This window comes from Ipomoea triloba, chromosome 15, assembly GCF_003576645.1.
Source record: "Ipomoea triloba cultivar NCNSP0323 chromosome 15, ASM357664v1".
Classification (NCBI taxonomy): Eukaryota; Viridiplantae; Streptophyta; class Magnoliopsida; order Solanales; family Convolvulaceae; genus Ipomoea; species Ipomoea triloba.
This window is the reverse complement of record NC_044930.1, coordinates 4,507,515-4,535,312: the sequence shown is the minus strand read 5'-3', so window position 1 is coordinate 4,535,312 and position 27,798 is coordinate 4,507,515. Positions and strand designations below refer to the sequence as shown.

General features: G+C 34.0%; 3 protein-coding genes across 5 annotated transcripts; 1 reads left to right on the top strand and 2 right to left on the bottom strand.

Annotated features, from left to right (window-relative positions):
• Positions 1-9,043: 9,043 nt before the first annotated feature.
• On the top strand, positions 9,044-10,701 carry LOC116006479 (CASP-like protein 4B1). Its single transcript, XM_031246874.1, has 3 exons — positions 9,044-9,533; positions 9,670-9,805; positions 10,352-10,701. Exons 1-3 carry the CDS (start codon positions 9,250-9,252, stop codon positions 10,541-10,543), a joined length of 612 nt encoding a protein of 203 aa, XP_031102734.1. The 5' UTR covers positions 9,044-9,249; the 3' UTR covers positions 10,544-10,701.
• A 75-nt stretch (positions 10,702-10,776) lies between these two features.
• LOC116006478 (probable WRKY transcription factor 26) lies at positions 10,777-13,803 on the bottom strand. Of its 2 annotated transcripts, none has more exons than XM_031246872.1 (5): positions 13,325-13,803; positions 13,024-13,173; positions 11,834-12,420; positions 11,584-11,742; positions 10,777-11,468 (listed from the first exon to the last, which is right to left on the bottom strand). In XM_031246872.1, the coding sequence occupies exons 1-5, from the start codon at positions 13,649-13,651 to the stop codon at positions 11,039-11,041; spliced, it is 1,653 nt and encodes a 550-aa protein (XP_031102732.1). In that variant the 5' UTR covers positions 13,652-13,803; the 3' UTR covers positions 10,777-11,038. The 2 variants fall into 2 exon arrangements, with proteins under 2 accessions (XP_031102732.1, XP_031102733.1); XM_031246873.1 differs by having other exon boundaries at positions 11,834-12,417; positions 13,325-13,801.
• A 4,707-nt stretch (positions 13,804-18,510) lies between these two features.
• On the bottom strand, positions 18,511-22,967 carry LOC116006927 (F-box/LRR-repeat protein 3). Of its 2 annotated transcripts, none has more exons than XM_031247447.1 (8): positions 21,769-22,967; positions 20,977-21,102; positions 20,589-20,693; positions 20,117-20,510; positions 19,897-20,026; positions 19,508-19,802; positions 19,167-19,418; positions 18,511-18,928 (listed from the first exon to the last, which is right to left on the bottom strand). In XM_031247447.1, the coding sequence occupies exons 1-8, from the start codon at positions 22,411-22,413 to the stop codon at positions 18,875-18,877; spliced, it is 2,001 nt and encodes a 666-aa protein (XP_031103307.1). In that variant the 5' UTR covers positions 22,414-22,967; the 3' UTR covers positions 18,511-18,874. The 2 variants fall into 2 exon arrangements, with proteins under 2 accessions (XP_031103307.1, XP_031103308.1); XM_031247448.1 differs by having other exon boundaries at positions 18,511-18,925; positions 21,769-22,964.
• Positions 22,968-27,798: the final 4,831 nt, after the last annotated feature.

Here is a 27,798-nt window from a genome sequence, read left to right as displayed (position 1 = left end):
TTAGGCTAGCTTAAAACTATGTATAGTGTATTGATAGTAAGCAAAATATTTGTTGAGAGTTGAGACGGGACAGACACGGAGAAAGCAACGCATAGGCGGAGAAAGTAAACCACTTTAATTCACTTTGGACCCATTTCCTTCTCTTTATCTTTCTTTCTTTCTTTTTTTTTTCTTTTTATTTTTTTATATCAAATCTTCATTTAATTCATGCAAATTTCTTACTATTTTTATTTATTTAAATAACTTAGACATAATTGGTAAAAATTTTATATATTGAACATTGATCTCTTGTTAAGGAAGTTCTACTATGTTGTACTCCTTTGCAGTTAACATAATAGTATTCACTCAAAAAATTATGTGAATAAATAAATTGAAAATACATAATTTATTAACTATAATCACATAATATGTTAACTATAAATACATAATATGTTAACTACAAGTATATAATAAGTTAATTGCACATTATAAGTTTATTCAATTTGCTTACGCACATAATGTGTTAATTGCAGACACATAATATGTTACTCTTTCGTCTTATTTTGTTTGTTTGATTTGGTTAACAAAGTTTAAATGAAGTTATTTTTAATTCAATTTTTCATAATATTAAATTTAATATTAGTTTATACTCCGTAAAATTTATATATTTAGAAATGACATTAAAAGTATAATTAAACACAAAAAAAATAAATCTAAAATTTATTAAAAATACTAAAGAAAATAAACAAAGAGAAAAAAGTTAATTTAACTAATAAATAGTAAACATGATAAATAAATTAAGATAAAAATAATAATTAAAAATACATAATTTAAAAGTTATTTTAAATTATGATGTACTGATAAATCATGATCCATGATATAATTTGCCTATTAGTTCTTGCCCTTGCCCTTAATAATTAATCCTTATACTTGGGTTCGGAAACCCATTATTGAATTCAACAAATTAAAGGAAAAAAAAAAAAAGGATGAAAGCTTTATTCATTATTAAAATGGAAAGTAAATTCTGTGGAATAAAGTAATATATTATGTTGTCATACATGTGACACCTGTTGTCATAGTAGGTGACAAATTCTATAATGCAACCGCTACTCCCCTAAAAAGAAAAAAATATGAATGTCTTGAAAAGTTTGGTTAATTAGTTTGATTATTATTAACATTTTTTTATTGAGTTCATTATACAAATTTTTTTAAATATAATTACCTCACATATAAAAGAAAAAGGTTTATTTAAAAACACATTCTCAAGTTTGACAAAAACTTGTGTAAGGTCGTCTCACCATGAGACGGGTCGGGTCGGGTCAAGATGTAAATGTAGCACTTATATGCACAAATGTCATACTTATATGCTCAAATGTAATACTAATTAGGAATAAAATTTTTGTTACTTATTAGGGTAAATGTAATACTTATACAATACTTTTACATTTCGCTTTAAAAGTATTACATTTTTCCTCAAAAGTATTATATTTGTCCTTGTAAGTGAGAAGCACTTGTCAATATTACTTATTATGAAAAATGTATTACTTTTTCTCTTATAAGTAACAAAATTTGTATTTTTGATTAGTGTTATATTTGATCATATAAGTGTGAGATTTGCACATATAAGTATGGCATTTGCATGGTGCTTTGACCTGACCCGATCCGTCTCACGAATAAGGATCCGTGAGACGGTCTCACACAAGTGTGACCCCTCAAGTTTTATAGTGAGTTTTCTTTGTATAAAAAAAAAAATGAATGCGAGAAAATGTTACCGACTGGGCCCCACGTGGCCACACATGCTAAACGCCTAAACTTACGCTTTCAGAATTCAACGGTTTCATGAAATCAGCTGTACCATTATTTTGGGCGCTTGCCAATTTGGATTTTGGTTTCAATTACACTACATATTTTTGTTCTTATAAAGTATGTTGTCACATCAATAAACTATTCCGTTAAAAGAAGACGAAAACTATATATTTGGGATTGGCCTCTTTTTACCTATTATTACATGTATAAACTATTTGATTTATATGTCAACTTAGATAATATGACAAGTTAATGAGTCTTACATACTGTACTAGATTTATACACACTCCAATTCATTGTCGTTTAATTAGCATATTCTGTTACGTTGTTTCTTGTTTTTGGTAAATATAATATAGATATTCATGAATCTATATAAAAGTAGGTATATTTATAGGTGTGGTTGTTGAACGACGCGTACAGATAAACAAAGAAGAATGAAGTATTTTTTTTATTTTTTTTTTGAAAACAAGAAGAATGAAGTATTGAGAACTCAAAAAAAGTGGAAAGTGCAGAGAGGGTAGACGATTGTCCTGTGAATTCTCAGCTTTTTATGGACACTACAGCCTAAATTTTCTCGAATATCCAAGTTTTCAACTGTAAAGTGTCCAAAAAGTGGGTCCCAGGTTGGAATGCGTTAAGACCGTTGGGATTAGGTGTCTAACTTGCTGCCTAGCCCGCCTGCTGTTATAATGTTGTTTGTATTATTTACTTTAGTGTTGCTAGCTTCTTAATAATCTAGACAATATTGCTGTGTTTTTCTGGTATTTTCTATGACGAAAGAAAACAACAAACAATCACAGATTCACTGACAAATAGAGGTGGGGCAATATACTGACGAGGCAAAAAGGTGTATATATATATAGGGACAGGATGATATTAAATTACTTCTCTTTTTTTCTTTTAAATGAAAATTGCGAATTATACTATCAAAACTGTGTTGTGAATGCACAATTAAACAATACAATATGTCAATATGTATAATTTGAGAGGTCACAAATACTACATTGTAACAGAATCAACGGTATTAAAAAAAAAAAAATTAACCTCTCAACTAGAAGAATTTAAATTCACTTTAACATGACTCAAATTAAAAATAAACTCACTCAAAATATTGTATCAAAATGATCGCTTAAAATATTACTTTTAGCTAATTTTTCCAACAAGTTTCACATTCTTTGTCTTTATATATATTGAAGGCATCTAATCTAATGACAATACAGTTTTAAGACTCCCATCAAATGAACTACAATAGTAATACCTACATGCATGTTCGTCAGTCGAAAGTTAGTTACATGATTAGTATAGTTATCAAAGAGACTTAATTACCCTACCTCAATACGCAAGGTTTTAAATTCATCTCCATTACATAATTAAATTCTTCTTTTCATCTCCGATGGATAGTTCATCTTAAAAATTTATTGCATAGCTTAAAATGTTATGTTTTATAACCTATCATTTATGTTATGTTGCATGGAAATCATAGAAAGAACCATTTCACCCCCTTCTTAAGATTGCATTCTTCAATAATATTATATCACTTTTTTATTTATTAAAAATTAATTTAATTCTAAATTGTCATATTTCTCATATATAGTATGTAAAATAAATTTAACTTAACTAACGCATTCCCGATCACAATGTGTCATCCTTTCATTAGAGGAGCGATTAACAATTAAATATATAATTATTAATCTTGAAACTGTAATTAATTAAGAGGCTAAGGTAATGCCAATCCCTTCAACCAAACATATATGACAACCCCTTACTCATAATTTTGGGATCATAAATATCTCTTCATTATGTGGTAACATATTATGATATTAATAATATCCTCTTGGTAGTACGATTATGAATGGATCATGTCGGCCTCCATTGGCTAAGGGGGATAATTGGATATCACCTTATACACTAAATGATTGGAAATTGAAGTTGTTGCAATATTTACGTTGTCATCATTTTGTACAAACTTCTCCTACAGATTATTTGATTTCTTATAATTAGAGGTGACACTTTAAATCCTTTATATTTCTAATTTGATGGTTTTTTTTTTTTTAACTTTTAAATTATTCACTATATGTGTGTGATGGAGAAAATTAAAGTAATTTGGGAATTTGAATTAATTTACCTAATAACAAGATTAAGGCCATGATCAATGAAATATGAATTGCGTGGAGACAATGTCGTGAGGAGACAACGGGAATACGAGATCACATATTTCTTTATAGAATGGTCGAGTATTACAAAAGAAAGTATTAGGATGAAACAAATTGTGTCCTAAATAAAAATCGATCAACTTAACTATTTACACTTAACTACCTCTATGCAAATAAGGCACCTCTGTGAGACTCAATTTTGTCCAACAACCATGCCAGCTGACCCTGAGGCCCCATGACTGACCTCATTCAATGCTAATGCTAGGATCGAGAACCAAGGCGGTCACTACTTCTTTGGGCAGCCTTTGGTTGAACATGAGTTCGGTCTCCCAGCTACATTATTCTACAAGCTTATGCCTAGCTAACTTGACCTCTTAATTCGGCCAACGCGTCTAGGCCGACTCTAACGTTGGCCCTCAGTTTGCATGCTTCACCTTGTAATCGTACCACACCTCTAGGACTTAAAAGTTTGAACCCAATCTAATATATCCATAAATATAATTTAACACATTATTCAATATTAACGTTTTTATTCGAAAGATTTTTATTAATATATAAGAATATTTTATAAATAATAAAATTGTAACATAAATTTTTAGAAGTTTATAACTAGCCAGAAATAAAGGCAAATCTTGACAAAATGATTTATATTTTAACGCATTTGTTTTTCTCATCCCATATAATTTATAGTTAATTTGTACATGTAAAAAAAAAAAAAAAAAAAAAAAACGTTAAGTTTTATCATCAATTAGTTTTTAGACGCGTGTATCATCCTTTTGTTACTTACAGAGTTATAGACTGTAGTCCATGTATATAATGGCTGCATTACCAAATTAACCTTTCGTTTTCTTATTTCAAGTTGGTATTGCAGTTTTTTTTTTAAAATAAATTTTAATAACAAATAAAATCATTATATAATTTTTTTTAAGTTACCTTCTCTTTGTAAAATATTTTACTTTTAAGTTTTGTTAAAATTTATTTAATATATTTTACCAAAGGCAAAAATATTCAGTAAATTATTTCTTTATTTATAGATTCATTTAATCGAATATGAAAGAATACAACATTACTCCGTATTATGTATAGTCCAGCAGTACATAATTATTATTATTATTTTAAAACACACAGCTAATCTAACAATATATTGAACATAAAATATTGTCACAAACAGACAGCCTTAATTAGTATTGCCGGCCTTTTATACCCTGTATTGAAGGAATATTTTATTAGCTTTTAAGTTTTAAGCATACAAATTTTTAATTATTAATCATTTATCCTAACCAAATAAATTAATTTAATAATTTTTCGTTTAAATGGAAGGTTTTTTGCTTGCTTTAATATCAAAGCTTAATATTTTAAGAAAATTAATCAATTCCAATAATTAAACTGTTAATGTAATTGTAAAGTCATATATGCATAAATGCATAATGTTAAAGAGTTTTGATAAGACTTTTTCTTGAGTTTTGATTCATACTAAATTTGAATTAGTGTCACATACTCACATTTAAACTAATAACATGAGATGATTAATGCAATAATTGCAAGGTAAGAGATCAATATGCGATTTTTTGTAAATGGTGCATCAATGCATCATGTTAAAGAGTGAGTTAGACTTTCTTTTCTCGAGTTTCAAAGGGTACTACATCTAGATTAATTTTACATTTAAATTAATAATAATGCAGATAATTAACCAATTTTTACAATATATATGTAATAAATATGGAATCCCTAAAGCATCTAACGAAGTCCAAAGAGTAGGAAAGAAAAAAGAAAGATAGAAATTCTTATCGGTTTAGGGAGCAGCGAGCTGAGCATAATAATTGAGGAAGATTGCATTAATCATCTTTAATGATTCTTTGCTTAGCCATAATATTCTACATTGATAATTGCATCGCATGTTATGTGGCCCTCTGATCTTTTGCAATTTGTCCCTTCTTTCTTCAATCACACCCATAGGCCCCGCCCCTCCCCGCCCATAAAACTTTAGTTGAAATCAACTCATCAACCCGTATACAATGGATGGGCGATTTCTTTTTTCTTCTTCTTTAAAGATTAGGTGCATTTATTGCATCTAAAATAGGTAAAAATAATTAAATTATTGCACGTTTATTTTACTATATTAGGAGGAATAACTTTTTTATTTCATAGGAAGTGAAATTAACCATTCCTAGAATGAAAATTTTATTATATTGTTTAGTTTGCGAAAAAAGAAATAGTGCAACTCATTCACAAGAATAAAATGACTTATCAGAATTTATTCAATCTATACATTCAGACACTGACTACAAATTTTCTTTTATCACCTAAAAAATATACATATAATTTTGTAACTAAGATATATAAAAATTCTACAAAATTGTAACTTCTCTCGACCTCTCATTGAGAAACCCTAACAAGATATGGAACATAATGGAAAGGAGAATGAAACATATCATATGCAGAGCCGTCTTCGATGCCACTTACAGCTAATGCCCCTTCAACTTTGGACAGCGACAACACCACATTAAACATACGGTTAGCAATTAAGCATTTTTGGTATATTGGTTAGTCGGGTAAGTGGGTTGGTTCCAACCATTTTGTGGGCCCCTGACAGCACTTCATGGGCCCACACATCAACTTTGGGCTTATATAATTTGTGGGCCTATAAGTGGATAAATAGAAAAGGAATAAATAGGGGCAAAATTGGAAATTCTATGAGATGATAAGATTGGTTTTATTGAAGGGACAAAATGGTATAATTAGGAAACCATATCTGGACTCTGAAGAATGACAGAAATTGACTTTTTTTTTTTTTTGTTGAAAGAAATTGACATAATAAATATCATAAATCAGACGTTATTTTCCAACATTGATGATTCTTACAAGCTTTGACAAAGATATAGCATTTGGCTAATTGTTGGTTCCTTGTTGCCCTATCCAACCTTTATTTTATCCCATGTGAGGGTTTACAAGTAACTTAATAACTCTTGAATTTTTTAGTAATGACATCATTATAGTCATATTAAATTTTATTTCTTTTGACGCGGTCTATCTAATTATAAGTTATAACACTTAAATTGTTCATTGTACTCAAATGAATGTAAATTAGTTTTATTTAACTTTTCGCCCGTTGATTCTAATGGTATAACTACTTTTAGACGTTAACTTTAGATAAATGAAAATTTGGAGAAAAGAAAATAATGACTTAAAAAGCGCATGCTAGTAAACATATTTTTCGAATTGAAAAAAAAAAACAAAAAAACAGAAAATGATAAATTACAGAAAAAAACACTGCTATAATATTTTAGTACAAAAAACTTAGTAAAAATATTTGCTTTGTTATAGTGATGGAGATGAGCAAAAATCAATGAAACAGAGTGATGGCCCAAAATATATGATAAGTGGGCCTGAGTCCATATATAGCAATTGGGCCCAAGTCATGAAACCTCTTTTATTTCTTTTTCTATTTAGTTTCAATGCAATTTAAAGCCAGCAATTTAATATCTTTCCACCAAAGACAAATATGATATATTACTATCACCAGCTCAATTGATTAACTAATCCAAAATAGTTTTATAAGCTTTTTGTTAGCATCTGCAAAGTGTAGGGCTTAAATCGTACCAATGACGAAATAAGGAGATACCAAAAAAGGAAGTGGGGTTCAAATCCTATCAATACAAAACATATATTGACAAGTTCCATAACAAATAAATGAATGAAAAAAAAGAAGAAGAAGAAGAAGAAGAAAAGAGTCAATCACTAAAGTAGATGTGAATATGCAAGTAGATAAAAAAAACCTGCAATTTTTCTATTAAATATTATGAAATTATACAAATGATCTAAATAACTAGTTACTTTTTTTTTTTGAGTTACGAGGAAAATTCGTAGCCACTACTTGAAGGTGTACCCTAAATAAACCATCCTACTTTGTGGCTCTAGCCGACAAAAGACCACAAAGAGATAAACCAACCTATATTGCTCATATAGCTTACTGGCTCAAACCATGATGTTTTATTTCTTTTTTATTTTGAAATAATGTTTTATTTCTTTAATTACACATGAACATTTATTATTATTATTATTATTGTTGTTGTTGTTGTTGTTGTTGTTGTTGTTGTTGTTGTTGTTGTTTATTTTACTAACATAGAAAGTTAGTTAGGATTTTTTTTTTTTTTTTACTAACAATCTTAATTTAAGATGCTCCGATCCTTTGTCTCAAGTCTCAAAAACATAAGATGATGAAGAAACCATCTCAATCTGAAACAGCTTTGTCTTACCCTCAAATAAAGAAACCATCTCTATTTAAGATGACTTCATCTTAGATTTAAGGCAAAGAAATCATCTTATCTTAACATAAGATGAAAGTATGAAACTATTCTCTTCTAAGGTTACACCATTTTTTTTGTTGCTTAAGTTGCATTATATCCTCGCCAAAAAAAAAAAAACAACCGAATTGTCTTGCACTCTATATTAAATAATGTATATTTGATACTTCATATAAAAAAAATAATTTTCATAATATTAGTTTGTTTATCAAAAGCAACTAATTAAAAAAATTACATAATTTTAAATTATTCAACAATTCAATTATATTTTCGCATTTGATTCTATAACTTAAAAAAAAAATAACTTCATTAAATAATATTGAGTATAAAAATGTAGTACTATGAAATTACACGCATAGACAGCTCAATTAATAGTAGATTATAAGTATGGAGACATAATTAAAATTTAACAACTTTATAATTTTTGTGTAGGTATCAAATATTAAAAGTCTCGTAAGTTTTTTGTGGACACTAGACATGAGAGCCATGCCGCCTTTGTAGTACTATAAGATTGATGCAACCAGATACCGCATCGAACCTAATAAGTTGGTTACAATCAGGAATTCCCCTTTTGGCGGCAATATAACTAACTCTTCTTCTTGTTCGTTACAACCTATCATGATTCATGAACTTTCCCGAAGATTCCAATGCCATTTATTTCCACATGGCTTACCAGCTCAGCGTTTGTTTTCTGTTACAATTAATTAATCCATTTAACTCTTTTATAGAAACAAGTTTTCAATTAAAACTTATTACCATTTAATTTTGGATACTAAATTAAACAAAAATAAAAATAAAAATATCTGAGCTGTAAAATTCCCATTGCTTGCCCTCGTAAACATCTCAGTTGTCTCCCTTAGAAGCCACATCATATCCATGATCATTGATCCACCCTCCATTCTTCTATTTACTTGATCTTCTTTAATTTCTTGACTTCTTAGCAGAGATTTTTGTTGTTTTAGTCGATTGTTTCATCGTACTCAGAGGTTTCTGATTCCGAGGAGAATATGTCGGATCTCATGAATAATTCGGCGAAAGAGGCCGAGACTGTGCCGGCTCCGATACCGCCACCTCCCGGCGCCGGCGCCCGGGATGCCGAGAGCCAGACGGCGGCGGGGATGGGTACCGGAGTGGGGAACATCGTCCGGCGGTGGAGGAGAGAGGATTTGCTGAAGAAATCTTCTTTGGGCGCACGCGCCGCCGCTCTGCTCTTCTCCTTGCTCGCCTTCATCATCATGGCTAGTAATAAGCATGGGGATTGGAAAGATTTCGACAGATACGAGGAATACAGGCATTCCCAGATCCTAATTTTACATAAATGCTTAGTCTTTCGTAGTACGGTCGTGGGTTTTTTTTTGAATTTCTTTTTTTTTTTTTGGTTTCCTTACGAATTACGAAAGTGAATTGTGGGATTTCGTGATGAATAGGTATGTGTTGGCAATATCAATTCTGTCTACGCTGTATTCTGGACTGCAGACTTTCCGGCAACTCCATGAACTTTCCACCGGAAGAATATACTCTTCCGGACGAAATTGGGCTATGATAGACTTTTTTGGTGATCAGGTTGGTTTTATTTTCAATTCTTTTTCTCATTCCATTGTTGAATGATGAGTTCTTGAATATTCATTTTGTTGTTGTGACAAAGGAAACCCATAATCACTACCCGAGTGTATGTATTGGGTAATTTTAGTGACCCTAACAGACAAATGATCACTTGTCTATAGCTGACTGGTTCAAATCAATAAGGCTAAGGCTAATAGGATGCTCCCGTCAATGGTCAAACTTGGAACCTTTTTGTTACCAAGACAACTCAACCCAATTCACCTTAACCGATGATTACTTGTCTATAGCTAACCGGCTAAAACCAAGAAGGCTAATAAGCTTTTTCTCGTAGTGGTTGAACTTAGAACCTTGTGATTATCAGGACAGCTAGACCCAGTTGACCCTAACCGACAATCAATTGTCCATAGCCAATCAGTTCAAACCAAAAAAAGCTAATAGGCTGGTCCCAATAGAAGTCAAACTTGAAACCCTGTGGTTACTGGACATGTCGAGTAACTTGGCTAGGGTTGCCCTATATTCATTTTGTTCTTGTTCAACAAATTGCAGGTGGCAGCATACTTGTTAATATCCTCAGCATCATCTGCAGTGCCAATGACAAATAGGATGAGAGAAAGCAATGACAACCTATTTACTGATTCCTCTGCATCAGCTATAAGTATGGAGTTCTTGGCATTCCTTGCTATGGCGATTTCGGCTGTCATTTCTGGATATAAATTTTCTCGCCAGTCCTACATTTGATTACACCATCATACCAGACACTTGTACGATGATTCTTTCTGTCATTAGTTTATTGTTTTCGTTTGTAGATTATACACATAAACTTTGGCCATGTACATGTGTGCTGAATCTTGGTGTAAAAAGTACAGTTAATAGAGTTTCATTTATCCTCTTCAAAACTCAGTTTGATTTCTCCTATGAAATGGTCCTTTTTTGGTGATTTTAACAGGTCAATAGGCATCAAGATCAGAAAGTGTTGAAAATTGCAGTTTAATTAATTAGTAAATGAATTGAACAACTGTGTTTACATGTATGCATCTTAGCGATACATTGAACAAATGAAAAAAATACACTACCTTATTTTGATTCCTAAGATCTGACAGCCATAAACCTATGAATTCTTAAACTACTGTCTGACATGATAAATCAGCAAAAACTTTAGAGATGAACCTATATGGCTATATACTAGTACTGCTCCCAGAAACTTCTGCAGGTTTGTTCCTGTCCTGGGAAATCTCAGTTTAGGAAAGTGCTGAAGAAGTCGTCTTTAGGTTCGTCTTTTCCAGTGGGCATGTAGGATCCCGTCGAGTTCCCTAAGCTCGAGTACCCTAAATTCCCTGCAGGTCTCTGCAACATCTGCAAGGTTATTGGCTGTTGGCTCTGTGTGGTCTGTGGCCTCGGGTTAAAAATGGCGTTCTGGTAGTTCAACGAGTGGTTGGGCATCGTTGAAGGCCTCAGCGCAACTGGTGCTGCACTGCTGACCATGTTACCGGCAGGCTGAGGTTGCTGAGGTTTATTGAGGGAATAGCCCCCACTACCGCGTGCTGCAGGGACATCATGGTTGTGTTTTCCCTCGTATGTTGTGATCACTGCCCGAAGATCGTGGGAGGCTCGCTCCACGTGCTTTCTCACGGGGCAACCCAGAAACGTGCATTTGTAGTAGCTCCTGCAGAGAATTGTAAGATGAATATCAGGACTGAAGTTCCATAACAGTTTAAGGATGTAATAATGTGACATAAATTCCTGTAACAGGTTGGATATATCATATATGGAATCCTTACCTAGGATTTGGGTTTCCTTTGACAACTTTCTGTCCATATTTTCTCCATCTATAACCATCATCAAGAATATCAATGTCACTTGTTGTCTGAACTACAATTCTTGGTTCTCTCACTGTTCTGCTTGCAGAAGATATTGCCTCATTTTCATTGTCACCCTTCCTGCAGAAACCCAACCATAAATATCATTAGTACTAATCAACTATAACCATCCAAAATTCCACATTATATAGCCTTAAAAGTTAAAACTCACCATCTCTTAGCTTCAGGCTCGTTTTCATCGTCATCTCTGGATGGGGAGCCCTGCTCGAGATCCTCATCGCCAAAAGAAGCCGAGGAATTCTCAGGGGTGATAAAGCTGTCGCGCTGAGTGCTTCCAAGCATCATATTTGATTGGTTCGCGACGTCAATGTTAAAGCTTTCGGGGTTGATCTGAACTGACTGGGAAGACGACGATGATCTTCGGGTGGATTGAGGCTTGGGGTGATTGTGGTTGCCCTTGTAGACAATCTCAGTGATGTGTCCATCCAGGTTTCTCTCAACCTTCTTCTTTGTAGGGCAGTTTGGGAATGTGCATTTGTAGTAACTCCTCGGGTTTTCGCTCCCTTTCACCTGCTTCTGTCCATACTTTCTCCAGTTGTACCCGTCTTCTGCCTTCTGGGCTCTTGCATACTGAGATGGCTGGCTGTAATGCACCATTGTAGGCTGCTGCATTGCAGGGTTTTCCTGGGAGAAGCTATGGGTTTGAGGCAGTTCTGGTTTTACATCAGTCTTCATTGTGGAGAAATCTGCAGATCCCATGTTTGGTTGTTGTTGTTGCCTTGACATTTGTTCTTCCTGCTTAAACAACCCAAAACACTCATTTAATGATGTTTCCTCCACATCAATAATTTAGGAAGAAAGAAATGAGTTTATAATACCATCAAGTCATCAACTATACTAATTAATCAGTTAGATTCAATGTTTTTGTGTGGTCCAACCCCGACCTTAAATTTCTTGTTTTACTTTTGTACAAAGCTAACTATAGCTATATGCTTATTTTGCTTCAACCTTTGTGAAGGTTTTTGTTAACATCCATACATCTAATACTACCTAACAAACAATTTGGATAACCTAGTCAAGTTGGTCAGCCTATTTCCAGCTAAAGCAGCCTATTGGCCTTATTGATTTAAGCCGATCAGTCATGAATAACCTAACCAACCTAGGCAGATTTACCTCTGTTTATTAGGGCGACAAGGCGGGATTTAAAAACGGATAGTGACGATAAGTTTTATCTAGTAACTCAAATTAAAAATCTCTCTTTCTACCGAAAATTACCTACTCATACACAGAAATTTATGTATGTATGTGTGTATATATGCATGTGTTTATGTATGTATGGAAGTTATAACACAATTAATGGGAGTGACTATGCAAAACTATGGAAATGAAACATATATTTACCATTGAATTTCTTCCAAGAGAAGATTGGAACATGGATGAAGAGGAAGCAGCCCTACTTTGGAAGGAGAAATCATTGCTCTTCCTTTCTTCATCCTTAGGGTTATTATTTAATCCAGCAAATGCACCAGTGGTGGGAGATAACGGAAGAACCTGCGCACAAAACAACATTAGCATAACCTCAAACCCCTCGAAAACGAACAACAACCTAAACACCAAGAATAATGCTCCAAAAACCCATAAACAATTCAAAGTCAATGCAAGACGGCACAAAAAAAAAAAAAAAAATAGTGGAAGAGCTTACATTTGAGGTGGAGAAGAAGACAGGAGAGTCCAACAGCACAGAAGGGCTCAAGGACGGGGGGATATTAAGAAAAGACGAAGGAGACACCGGAGACGGTGATATGGGCAAAGTCGCCGGCGGGAAAGACTTGAACTTTGGGATTTCGTGGGTGTCTGAAATCCCCCAGTTAAAGGAGGAAGAAGAAGAACCCAAACCCTTTTCTGGGTTCTTGGATTCTTCGTTGTTGGAGAGAAGATCGGTGAAGGAGAAAGAGGAGAAAGAAGAGTAGGAGTTATGGTGATGGGAATTATCCACACAAGTGTTCAAACTTCCACCTGAAGAACTCATTTTTTTTTTAGTTTGACTGGCTTTTGCTGCGTTGTACCGATCTCTCTCAGGTTTTTGCAGAGAAGATAAACGGAGAAAGATGAAATCTGAATGGAAAAAATGAAAGATTTTGTGAGGGAGAAGATGATGGAGGCTTAATATGTATGGTGGTGGATTGCTTGGTGAAAAGGTCATGGAGGCTTCTTCTAGGAAGCTTGATGGAGGTTTGACCGCGGAAAACACATATTTCTGTCTTTGCTCGAGTCAAAGCTTGTGGGTTTGACCGCCTCTCGGCGGCTGAATCAGACTGGAGGTGACACGATCCTCTGCGCGCCAGAACACTGCACGCTCCACGCTTCACATGTCATCATGCCACGTCATGCTCTCAATTTTTTTTTCTAATGACACGAAAAATCTATAATCACTATTGAAAGTTATATTAAGTAAATTTAGATAAATATAAATTAATCTAAGTTAATTACCGATTCAAACTAATAAAGTTAATAGATTATTCTTAAAATTTTGTGGTTATTAAATGAATAATCTGATCAATTTGTCTAATAATTTAAAAGTTTTATTTTTAGTGAGCAGATTAAATTGATTCATAAAGTCGGACATGTGCCTCAACATCTCTCCGTATATTAAGCAGCACATGTGCATCGTAACATACGCTTATTCCAAAACTGTATTTTGATTCCCCTCTGTACACGACACGAAGACTTCTTTTTTTTTTTTTTTTTGTTGGGATTTTGCATTTTTGTAGGGTACTCCACAGTTATTGGTTTGGTTTAAACAACTAAATAATTTAATTGTAAAAGTAATTAGTTGCTTTGTCTCAAAAAGAGAATCATGCTTAAGTTTCTGATAGCGTGGATGGCATGGGATTTATACACTACCAGGTATTATAATATAAAGTTGAGAGATAATGAAATGAAATGAAGTAATAATATTATTGGTTTTAGTACAAATGTCAATTACAATCTCAGGTTACAAGTGAGTTTGTAAAACTCTGATTAGGTTGAAAATTTAGTAGAGCACAGTATGTATATAGTTAGATCAGAGTAGGGAACACGCATACTATTGAAAATTTGCTAACAAGCTAGGTTAACGCGGTAGACAGTCACGCGTGGCTTAGATTGGTAGTGACACGTGTTCAGTGCTGATGTGACTTTCAAGACAGTGACAGTTGATGTGATGCTTCTATGATCGAAAATCGACTCCGAAGGTGGAGAAGTCTTAAGAATTTGTCGGACCTAGGACATTCTACACTATATTTGTCGTATATCCCGTCAGTTTGATATGATTTGTAAGAACATAAACTATATAGTCAAAATTCTTAATCATGAGTTCAACCTTCACTAAAAGCAACCTTAATAACGTCTATATGTTAATTTTTCCCTTTGAATACACATACAATATCACTCGCTCTCTACTCTCTTCTTTTCAAATCAATCTTTTTACCTGACCTAAATTAAGCATCACCACTAACATGAACATCAAAATCAAAATCTAATTTCATCCATATGATCTAGAAAATTGAATCCAATGCCTAAATATCGCAATGATCAATAAAGTCAACACATTTCCATTATTGTGCATGTAGTCATTGCACGAGGAGTTACTTGTGTATGGAGATTACCAATTTGCCAAAGATTTTGCACTCTTTTCTATGGGTATTGGTTGAAGGCAGGTGGTACAACAAGTCATCTTACTTAACTAACAATTTGATAATCCTTATTTATATTAATGCAATGATCTTGGAAGGTTCTCACTTTGTTAAATTAATCCAAAATATAATGGCAGAAATTGCTGCGAATGAAACCAACAAAAAAAAAGTTGTGTTTTGAAGTTTATTATGCAAGTGGGAGCCATGTCCAATGAAATACTTAAGAGTAATCCTACTCAACTACTCAAGGTCCAGATAGTATTAATTAAATTCATTTATGCACGATAAGTTTTCTCTCTCTCTTTTATATATTTTTTTTTATGTACGTAATATAGATAGGATTTAAAATTTTTCTTTTTAAATCGATTAATTTTTAACTAGTTAATTTTGAAAAGAGTAATGTTAGATACCCTCCGTGAACCAAACGACTTATTATTTTTTCCTTCCCATCATTGTAAGTTTATGATGTGGCATTATCCAATTAGTAACTAACTTTTTTTTAAAAAAAATTAGTGACGGGGTCTATCTATTCATACTTTCATAGCATCCCGATAGAATTAAATAACCTGGGGGCCTGAATTAACAAAATCCAATTAATTAAAAGAACTATGATGACAAGGAAAATATGTAAAGACAAGATATTAGTCTCGGTCTCTCGGAGGACAATGTGCCCTGTATTAAGATGGTTTGTAAGGAGATTACAAGATGATGTGATAATAAGACAAAAGAATCTATTTAAACTAAATCCGCTCTATAACTACTCCACACAAATTGGACGGACAGTTACGATTTCCTCTGACCAAGCCTCGACTAGCCCGCTAGTATTTAGCCTTGAGGTCGAGAAGCGACCAAGACCGAGCACTAAGGTCTGCCTTGAGGCTGGCTACGGGCCGGGGCCACTAGCTAGCCTGGGGTGCCTAAGGTTGACCACTAATGTCGGCCTTGGGGCCTCAAGATCGGCTACGGAACTGACCTTAGGCGCTCGAGGTTGACCATTGAGGTTGGCCCTGACCTTAAGCGCTCGAGGTTGACCATTGAGGTTGGCCTTGAGGCCTTGGGAGTTGGGGTCGACCACGGATGCCAACTTCTTTGGGGCCAGCCAAGGTGTTCAGCTTTTGGGCCTCAAGCAAGCTAAGGAGGTCGAGTTTGGAGCCTCAGGCCAGCTACAACTACGGAGGTTAACCTTGGGCCCTCGAGGCTGACTACGGAGGTCGATTTTAGGGCCTCGAGGTCGGCCACGGAGGCCAGTTTCGGGGCTTCTGGGCTGAGTGCCTGACTCTAGGCTTGTGTCGACTTAGCTCACTTCCTTAGGCTAGTTCGCTCCAGACCCAACTCTAATATATTCATTACACTCAATGAATAAACGTCACGTCAAAATAAAAAGTATTCGATAACAATTTCATGAAGGAAAAAAATCATTTTCCTTTTGAAAAACTAACCCTGTAATTAGTGTTAGCTAGCATGCCAATATTGACAAATATCGATTATGACAGGCTAGGATATGGATGTCAAGTACACATTTTTTCATAATTATATTATACTAAGATTTTGAAAAGATCCACAAATTTACATGATGTACTATGTTGGATGAGTAGGTGTTTAGTCCTTAATTTTGTATTTTTTAAAATTTAATTTTGACAAATAATCGCATTGATTTTCATATGATTTTACTAAATTTAGTCATTCTTCTCGCCTCTCTATTGTTAGCTCAATGTCATATCTTGTATTTGATAAAAAAAGATCGCCAATCTCATTCAAATGTAATGAGCAAGAGGCTAGAATTTAAATGTGACAATAATAATATGCGAAAGTTCTTGTAATTACAAACTTGATCAAAGAGCATATAATTTTATTTTTTTTGAAAAGCATATAAAATAAAATTAATACTTAAGGTTGAAATGAGATCGATGAAAGTCTGTTTTGTCGAGTACTGAGATGATGGAAGTCTTTTGCTTGACGGCTTTGTGATGAGAATGCTAATCTAATCTTCCATTTTCTTTTTTTTTAAGGTTATGACATTTGTGATCTGTGAAGGGGGCCCAATACTAGGTAGCACTGGACAATGAAGATTATCATAATCTTCACGCCTACTAAATTGATGCGTCTGTTTTTCCATTTTTGTAGATTTTCTTTGCCCTTTCTGTGTGTCTATATGCATCTATCTATCTTGAGACTTTCTTTGTCTTCATCTTCTATTATTATGTATATACAATTAAATGTTTTTATCGTTTTCTGGTAAGTTTGTTTTTGCTATTTTAATAACACTGAAGATTACGTTGAACTTTTTTCAACTAATCAAGATTATAAGATGGCCCGCTTTGTCTAATGACAGATTATGGCAGGCTGGCGAACCCCACCAGCTTGTTTCAATAGTTTTATACAAAATTAATTTTAAGAAAGAAAAGTTAAATAGATGAAGTTATCAATTTTGTGTAATTTGATCGTTGAATTTAAAACATGCCTAATTGAAGCATCAAACAAATAAAGTATGTGTAATTGTGATAATTTTCTAGTTTATATAAATAGAATATGATTACATTACTTATATAGTATGTACTAAGAGTTTCTCTATTTCTCTATTTCTCTATTGTGCTAATTAGGGGTGGGGCGGGGATTAGAAAACTTCTCAAGTTTATACATTTTGCTTGCTTAATGATTCAATTGCACACGTTTTAAATTCAATGACTCAGTTATACAAAAGTTACAAGTTCAATAGTCTATTTGACATCCTTTATTTTACGCTGAAATTGCACCCATATATCGCGACGTTTTCGTATTTAACCAACCAGTTATTACTTCCTTTTTTTTTTTTTGTGACAAATTTCGGAGTTAACCAGCTTACCACCACTATTCGAATGTGCACTATTGTCCCTAGCTAGTAAAAAATTTCTTGATTGTCCATAACTAATCAAGGTAAACTAAAAAAACTAAACGCCAACTCTCAACAAAAAATCATATAATTATCAAACCAACTGTATTAAAAGTTAACCATCAAGGGATGGGCGATGGAGGGAGGTGGGAATTTTGATCATTAATTACACAACCCCTAACTTCTTGAGTATCAATTTTGTATCTGAATCTCGTATGGTTGAAGATATTATTGGGGGGCAAAATTCTCCAGGCGAAAATAGTCAAACACGCTGGTTTTGCACGCTAATATTTTTCTCAAGAATCTAATGGCCAGGCTCCAATAACAACTACTTTTCAAAACATGTTCCAACCAAAATCTTGACTTTGCCATTCTAGAAATTGATGCACAACAGGCTTCCTTAATCACATTGATTAACACACAAATTTTCTCTACTCTGTCTGCAAGAGATATGATCAGTAGAGTTGATAAATACCAATCCACAAAAAAAAATCGATTAAAAAGCCGCAGTTTAATCATCATCAAATGGCCCGTATATCTCATTCACATCCTAGAATATCCTAAACTGTCCCGTGATTCAACATTCACACGAGTAAAATTCGCGTTAGACTGTAAATGCTACGCCTCGCACCTTTGTTGCGCGTCTTTATTGTTATCATCTTGTGTTGGTTGCCGATGAGGACTAGTAAAAATGGCGGATCTTTAGTCTTTACTCCACGTCGTCCATTTGAAGTTTCCAACATTTCGGGTCTAATTCCGCCTGCTAGTCAAAGCAAGACAGATGAAAAGTCTAGTTAGCACACTTTAATGTTGTGCATATCATGTGGATTATTACCAAACTTTAAAATCCAACTTTCATGTGTAACCCTAAAATCGAACTTTCATGTGTTCTTTGGGTTTTGAGCATTATGATGTTGTAAAGAGGCAGTTGTATACACATGTTCTTTGATTATGTTTTGTTGAAAAAAAATTGGACGAGGTTGAGATAGAAAAAAACATACCTGAAACACCTTGTCGCTCCACTGGAAAGCACAACCTCGTACTTGTAAATGTTCGATGAGAGGTAGTGGAAAAATAGATTTAAACGAAGATGGCAGTTTCACTTTTGTCAGTCCACCGCATGCCAGAAGAACAGCAGCTAGTCCGCTAGGGCTCAGCCCCTTCACGTGGAGTACCGTCATGCTCTGGAGACAGCCGATGCTAGCGAGGGACAAGAGACCGACATCCGTGACCGAGGTGTACGACAAGTTTATCTACGGAACCGATGAATATGAAGCGTCAGTTAGAAGTTGGTATTCGGGTTGAGCTTACTAGAGCACGTGATGGGGAAGAAACAGCATACCTGTCTGAGATTTTGCGAGAATTGAGCGAGCGAAATCATTCCCGCGTCATCGATATTGTAGCACCACTTAATGTCTAGCTTAGCGAGTAGCTTGCAACCGACAGCAACTGCAGCTAGTCCCGACGATGTGAGAAGAGGGCATCCTCTACTTTCAAGCGTGTTTAACTTTGAACACTTGGACAACGATACGAAGGAATGATCAGTTATACGATTGCAATAGGCTATATTAATCATCTCAAGGCTGAGGCAGCCACGAGCAATCGCATAAATGCCCGAATCAGTAACTCCAGCAGACCTGTTAGTTAAGGGGAATAATAAGCATGTTATGTTTTTTGTGAACGAGAAATGATAGTTTTCGGTAATCAAGCGGTGGACTATAAAATGCAGACCTGTATAAATCGAGCTCCTTGAGATTTGGACAGCACATGCCAATGTGGATAAGCCCCTTGTCAGTTATGTTCAGGCAAATGCCCAATTTTAACGAGGACAGTCCCAAACACATTGAAATGGACTTTAGGCCTGCATGTACATATTGCAAACAACAATTATAATCAAATCCTGAGAGTTCAAACAAGAACAACTGTCACAGAATCAGGGAACAGCGGTGACCTTCGTTGTCAATTTCATTATCTGTAACGTCAAGCTCCTCGAGAAACCGGCAGCGCTGTCCAATCAAAACAAAAGCTTCTCTCGGAACCAGAGTGCAAGACTCCATCCTGAGTGAAGTCAGGTAGGAGCACGAATTCGTTATGTTGGAAATCGACACGTGAGTTATCTTGCGGCAACAAGTGATGTCTAGCTTCTGTAACTCTCGGTGCTTTGTAACCACGGAGCAAAGACCTTCATCTGTAACTCCTGGGCATTTACTCAAACTCAGCTCCTTTAGCGACACGCACCAGTTCCCAATCGCCTTGAGTCCAGAACACGTCACCTGGCAACCATCTAGTTTAATGGACTGCAACATAGAAAGGTTCTGCAAGCTCTCGCCCAGAGCAAGAGTGACCTGTTCACCAACATTAGTGAGTAACGGGCAAAAATGAAATTTGTGAGAAAGGGAGACTCGAAGTGTTACGGGGCTTACAGGAGAACCATACGACAAGGTAAGTTGTCGAAGACATCCAGCACTGCTCGTCAATGAAGATAAACCCACAGGACTAACGTTCTGGCAGCTTGACATATCAAGTGTCTGTCAAAGGAAACACGAAGTTTACAGTTAATATCTCGTGAACAAACAAAAATTTTGGGGTAAAGTAAGAATTGTCTTTTACTTTTTTCATAGTCGAGGATGGGGGAGGGGAAAGCGTTAAACTTCAGGGAACAGAGACATTACAAAAGTGACAAACTTGCTAAATCCTTACTTTAAATTAAACCAGATTTATGAACTTTAAACATTTGGATGTTGTCTGACACCTATTTTGTCAGGGAAATACAGAAGCTGGATGTTGAATCATTCCATCAAACGTAAATACCTCTAGCGATTTGCATCCTTGTTTGAGAGCTATAAGGCTGTCATCATCAATACCATAGCATCCTTCTAGCACCAAATCTTCAAGATTTTGCAACTTCGAGATTGATGATAAACATTTATTAGAGATCTGCAGACCAAGAAAGACAAGAAAATCAACAAATCACATAAACTGTACAGTAAGAAACAAAAAGAAGATTGCAGCTTACAATGGATCAAATACGGCTACCAACAAAGTTTAATTAGTTTCAAACCAAGTTTGTATTGCAGAATGTTATCAATCACCTCAATGGCTCAATATAGAGCCTATACATTCAAGAAACACATATTACCAACAAAGAATTGCATATAATGATGATTATGAAATCACTGGCGATTTCCTGCACATAAAAAACGTAACAGCATTGAATTCGAAGCTTTGATCCCACATCACTACATCAGCCCTTCTTGGCCAACAAAAACTCATTAAACCATTTTTTCCCCTAGAAAAAGTAAAATACATAAAAACCTAGAACCCCCATTTCTCCATTCAAACCTCTATAACCTAAATCAACCATAACTCATTGCATTGGCTATGTTAATTGCTAAAATGATCTGGTCTTACATTTGCAGACATCTATCTTAGCATTCTCATCTCTACTTAAATCTATGTTATGTCCATTTCCCATTTCATTTCCTTGCAGCCCAAAATCAGTAACATGAACTACACATAACCATGAAACAAATAACTATACAAAGACAACATTTTTAAGCAATGAAGCATCAAGCTAAGGGGTAAAGACAAGGGGATCATTACCGGCAAATATGAGAGATCCAAACTACGAATCTCCTTACACTTGACAGCAATCAGACCAACTCCTAGGTCTCCAACACCCAAACACCATCTCAAGTTAAGAAGTCTCAACTTCTTACACCCAACAGCAATACACCCAATTCCAATATCAGTAACGCCCCGACATCTCACCAACCACAGCCTCTCCAGATTCTTAGCTTCTGCTATGACGGCCGCCGCCATATCCTTCAATTCTGTAGCGTTTGACAGATCAATTTCCACCAAATTCCCGCAATTCATCACCAAATTCGACAGCCCCGCGTGGGTAAAGAACCTAGACCTAGACAGATTGATTGACCTCAGCATTTCCCTGCACAAACCCGCAATCGCCGCGAGGGAATCGTCTGAAACCCTGGGGCACAGAGAGAGATCCAGATGAGAAACGTGAGGGTATCTCTTCAGAATCTTTGTCAGCTGCTCCGACCGCATGGGCTTCAGCGCTTTCCTGTGAGAAGACTCAGCGTCGTAGAATGCCTTGCAGACAAGCGAGAAGGATTTTCTGTCGGCTGGGTTCTCATTCAGGGAATCAAGAACCGTGAACAAAATCTCCTCGGAGAGACGATCGAAGTGGTTGAAACTGGACTCCATGCTGGATTTCTGCTTCTTCATTGCTGCAAAGATTGAAGCTTTTATAAACCCAACAGCTTAAAAAGTCAACTTTTGGGATTTTCTACATCTAAACCCCAAGATTTTGCTGCTTCAGCCTTGATTTTCCGAGAACAGTTGTGAAGAAAAACCGAGAAGACTAGATGGTTCTGACGAAGAATTTATTTATAGGACTTCTCGGGGGAGATATGAACTTTGAAGGCCCAGGCGATGAAGATACAGATTTCTTTTAATGAACACAAAGCTCCGATATCACCAAAAATGTCTGGTAGATTAAGAAACAACCGTTAACAGAAAAGCACTCAGGCCTTGTCTAGATATGTTGATAATCCAGCGAAGAAGAAGAACATGCAATTTACTCTACTGCCCTCCCACACATATTGGAAAAAGACGTAAACACCCTCGGTATGGTATCTCAGCTGATTGATTAGAAGGGCATTGTGGGAATTGGAGAAGTGAAACGTAAGTGCCGTACGGTAAAGGACAGAAAAGGATGGGGAAAATGAGGAGGGCAGTTTGGGAAGATAGAAAAAAAGTGGAATTGATTTTCAATGTGGACCATTTCACTCGGTGGAGAAAGTATGTGAGGAAGGACATATTCAGGTCCGGTCCGGACGAAACGTACGTACTCACTCACATTTTGTACTGAACCGCAATTTTTTCTACCGAATCTTTTTTTTTTTTTTTAATTTATTTTCGGGGTTAGTGGAAGACCGGAAGCCGGTGCTCTAAGGTCTCAATCAACGTCGAGACTCGAGAACACTGTAGTTTTTAATAATCAACATTTATATCCTCTTTATAATTTTAATATTCTTTTTTAGACTTTTGGAAAAAGAAAATTTTAATTCATTAATTATATCATACTATAAGTATAACTCAAGATAACGAGTAAACCAAGTAAATTGTATATATTATTGAGCTCGATCAATGATGATTAATCACTTTACTAATATGAACGAGAAATGAGAAAGGAAAGATAGTAAGTTCCCGATTCCATTCCCTCTCTTTATGGTGCAATTAATGCGCCTCATATAGGGGCTTTTGGGGGACACTTGCCGGCTCTTTGACATGTTATCATCAAACTCGACGGCAAGTGGAGGGGCGCCATTTGTCTCGATGAGTCTAATCATCTAACGAAACAGTCAGTATGGCTCCACGTGAGTTATGATAGCTATGATGTCCTTACCTAACCGTTTGCAATCGGTGTGGTGATTTTGAATGCCCTTTACCTTTCCTGACCTTAGATAGTCAGGTCTTGGTCGAGGCATAAGAAGGTTTATGTGTACCTTGTTACAAAATATCTAACATGAACGTCTTATCCCTGATCAGGAAGTGAACGTATTCCACAATCATGTTCGCGTGTGTATATTCCTCATCAATAGATTAAAAGTTAAAACTGTCAATTAAAACAGAATTAAAAGAGAAAAATTATATTGCATATGATAATTAATGGACTAAAATCATCAGTTTCCTTATACATTTATTTAATTGTTTAGTACATGATATTTAATTAGTTATTTATATGAAGTTCAACTACACCCAAAAATGTTTGAACTGCGTAACATCTATCATGGTAAAATTAGAGCAAATTTCACTTCTACTTATACCCTATTGTGACATTGTCACATTTATTATTGTTTTTTTTAAAAAAAAATTGCCACATTATGTCATCGACTTTCATTTGTTTGTCACAATTAGTATTTTCTTTTAAAATATTGTTAATTCACCATTTAATAAGTATGATTAACATATAATTTCATCGTTCAATTAAAAGAGTTTACAAAAGAAGAAAAAAAATTGCATGTTAAGAGACTTGAATGCTAAAATTGTATATGTTAGTCCTCTTTATTAAATGATGAAATGACAAAAATTTAAATGAATGACTTATTGTGGCAAACAAATAAAAATTAAGGATATAGTGATGTAAAATTAAAAAGAATATAATTAAATGTGACAAATTCATAATTGTCAATAACTAAACGTGAAATTTACTTTATAAAATTAAATGCGTTTAAGTATTAAAGTGCAAATTAAATTGACGAGTTAATTAGAAAATTGGGGTGTTTAAACTACTCCTATTGAAATATTTGCATAATACTTGTTCTCAATCTTCAATGAATGTACGACAAGCATTCACTAGTTTGAACACTAAATTATGTTGCAAATGTAAAGTAAAAGAAAAATAATAATTTGTTTTAGTTAAAAGTTGATTGTCAATTTTATTATTTTGAAATAGTGAAATGACTATTATGATATTTGATCGAATAAAAATTTAGATTTTTACTATGATTCTGATTGGTATAAGGTATTAGGTGCGAAATTGATAATGGATGTTGATATTAATATTTATTTTTATAAAGTAATATATTAAGTAATATAATATAATGTTGAGAGTAGGGTCAGGCCGTACTTATTAAGGGTGGAAATGCGGAATATATCATATGGATACGTACTTGATAAGAACGGCTTTGCTTTGAGGAAAAAAAAAACATTTGAAATTCGGTGTAATAATAAGCGATAGAGAGAGAAAATGTGGAAGGTAGGGTCCACAAAATGGAGGGAGGCAACTTCGCCTTTCATTTTGGTAGTAAGGCCAAAGGGACTGAGGGAGGTTCCGACTCGTACAGCTTCTTTCTACCCAAGTATCACCTTTCTCCTCTTCCCATTTTGCCCCTTTACCCCCTTAAACCCCCCCATCCCCCAAAAAAAATTGTTTTTATTTACCCAAAATAATAATAATAATAAGTCCACCGGTCAGATCATAATCTTTATGTGATCACAAGAGATAATCCAATCTAGACATTCCAACATCTTTGAACATTTTTTTTTCATATTTGCTTCCCGTGGGATTCGAATCTCACACTGTCGCCTCTTGTCATAATCTTTATGTCAAGCGACTAATCAACTACACTAAGCTCTGGGGTAGATTTACTTTTTTAATTTAGGTCGAGTATTATAATTAAGTTGAGGTGTATAAGTACCCTAAAAATGGGATTGTAAAGTGTTTGCAACCCTTTTGACAAAGTAATAAAACACTTTCTTATAATTATTCTATTCTTCCTTAGCAATTTTCTTGTTTTCTAAAGTATCGTGTTGGTCGATCGTTGATTGTACAAGTCTTAAATCAACATGTATAATGCATCCTATTACTCATAGGGGCGTAAATAAGAAACGTGAATCTTTTCCAAGTTAACGAACTAGAAAATTCATATTCTAGACCGAAAAATGCAAATACATTAAAACTCCTAAGGGAGTAATAACTTTGACTCATAGCTAGCTTTGCATGTTCTAATTATCTTATATTTTATAGTCGAATTTTAAATTTTTGATAAACAATGAGCTTTTCAGTGTGAGTGAATGTTTGGAGGAATCTAGACTGATATTTTATAGACATGCACGTAATGATGTGCGGCAGTTTTATTAATTATAAAATTCGAGTCTGTTCGAGTGTTTTTCTTCTTTTAAAGTATAAAATATTGGTCTACACAAATTTTAGAGAAACGTAATGATGTGTAATTTTTTTAATTATAAAATTTACACATATTCAAATGTTATTCTTGTCTTAAAATATAAAACATCTCCGTACAGATGTTTGAAATTCATATAAGTATTATAATAGTGCAAATATTAATGAAGGTATGTATTAATAAGTATGGAGTTAAAGACTGCACTAGTAGTCATCTTGATGCGTAGACAATTCAAACATGTGTCTTAAGGTCATACCTGGTGGCGCATATAAAGTCCAAGTGGTGAAGGTTTCTACTTTATTGTAAATTTATTAGATTATGAAATCTTGGTGCAAATTACGCCATCCGATCCACTACGATAAAACACGTGGCGGCATCCGATGCCTATTCCGTGACGATTATCTCACGTATATAGAGATTTAAAAGTTAATAGAGTTATTTATTCCTATTAAATTAAAATAGAAAAATGACATTTTTATCCATAAATTATTATAATGTAACTGCTTTCTCTCTCAATTATTAGTGTAATATTTTTTTAATCATAGTTATTTTCTAAGTGATTAATTTTATTAAACTCTTAACGGTTAAATATTGATGAATTAGTTGAAAAGAAATTTTATGTAATTTAAAGTAATAATTAGCGGGAGAGAACAATTTATTTGATTATGGCAGAATAATTTAATAAGATAGTTTAAAATTACATAAAATCGTCTTACAAATTGTATATTTCCTGCAAGCTGCTTTGTCATTATTTAACAACTATGTAAGAGCTGTGTAAAATTAACCACTATGAGGATAATTGAGTGGAGAAATATAGTGTGTTTATAATTGAAGGGAAAAAAACTATACTACAAGATTTCAAGTTTGACTGTCTGAGAGAGCTATTAGTTATTGACATTTTCGGTTTATATTGGTCGGCTATAAGTAATTTAGACTAGTTTAAAAAAAAAATTGGGTCATCACAAGGCAGGTTTACCTAAAGTTCACTTTCGAGTTGACAGCGATTGCAGACTTTCACATAAATTAAAGTGTTAAATGCAATTTTTTAAAAAATAATAATAATAAAACAAGATAAAGTATATACAAATAATATTGAATTGAAGGTTGATTCCTTATCCCTTCCTTAGATAAAACCCTAAATCCTATCTTTTTCCTTAGGTAAACCTGTGAACCCTACATTCATGCTACGTATAGTAAACCTGTAAATTGATCCTAGATTAGAGCAAACCACCGTTTATAATTTAAAGTGACATTTTCGTTAGGTAGTGAATCATCATGTCAAATTTTAGTGATTTGTTAACCATGAATAATTCATCTTCCATTTGCATTAATTTACATAAGCTAAACATTGTTTACGTACTAAAGTGATAGTTGAAAGTAAGTGTTTTGTGAGCCTTGAAGTTAAATAACCTTAAATTTTAAGAATTACTTTAACATAAATATTCAGACAGATAATCGGTAGATCAAACCCTTTAACAGACCTTCTAACTTTTAGAGGTCGATGATGAAAATATAGCAAAAGAATTTTGTAAAAAAAAATTGTTATAAAACAATGATTTTTATGCATGTATGAATGTTTAGGAATCTAGACTGATGTTTTAAAGCAGTAATGAACTATACTTTTGTATATACAAAATTTGAGAATATATGCATGTTTGAATGTTCTTTAATATTTTAAACTATAAAATATTTCTACATGCATATTTTAAATCTTTACATAGTTTCTACGTGAATATTCAATCATCTAGACTGATGTAATGACGTACGATTCTTATTAATCATAAAATTTGAACACTTATAATATTTTTATTCTCTTAAAGTATAAAATATTTTCGTACACAGACTTTAATGTGACGTAACGGTGTGTGATTTTTTAAGTTATAAAGTTCACGCGTTTTTTTTAATGTTATTATTGTCTTAA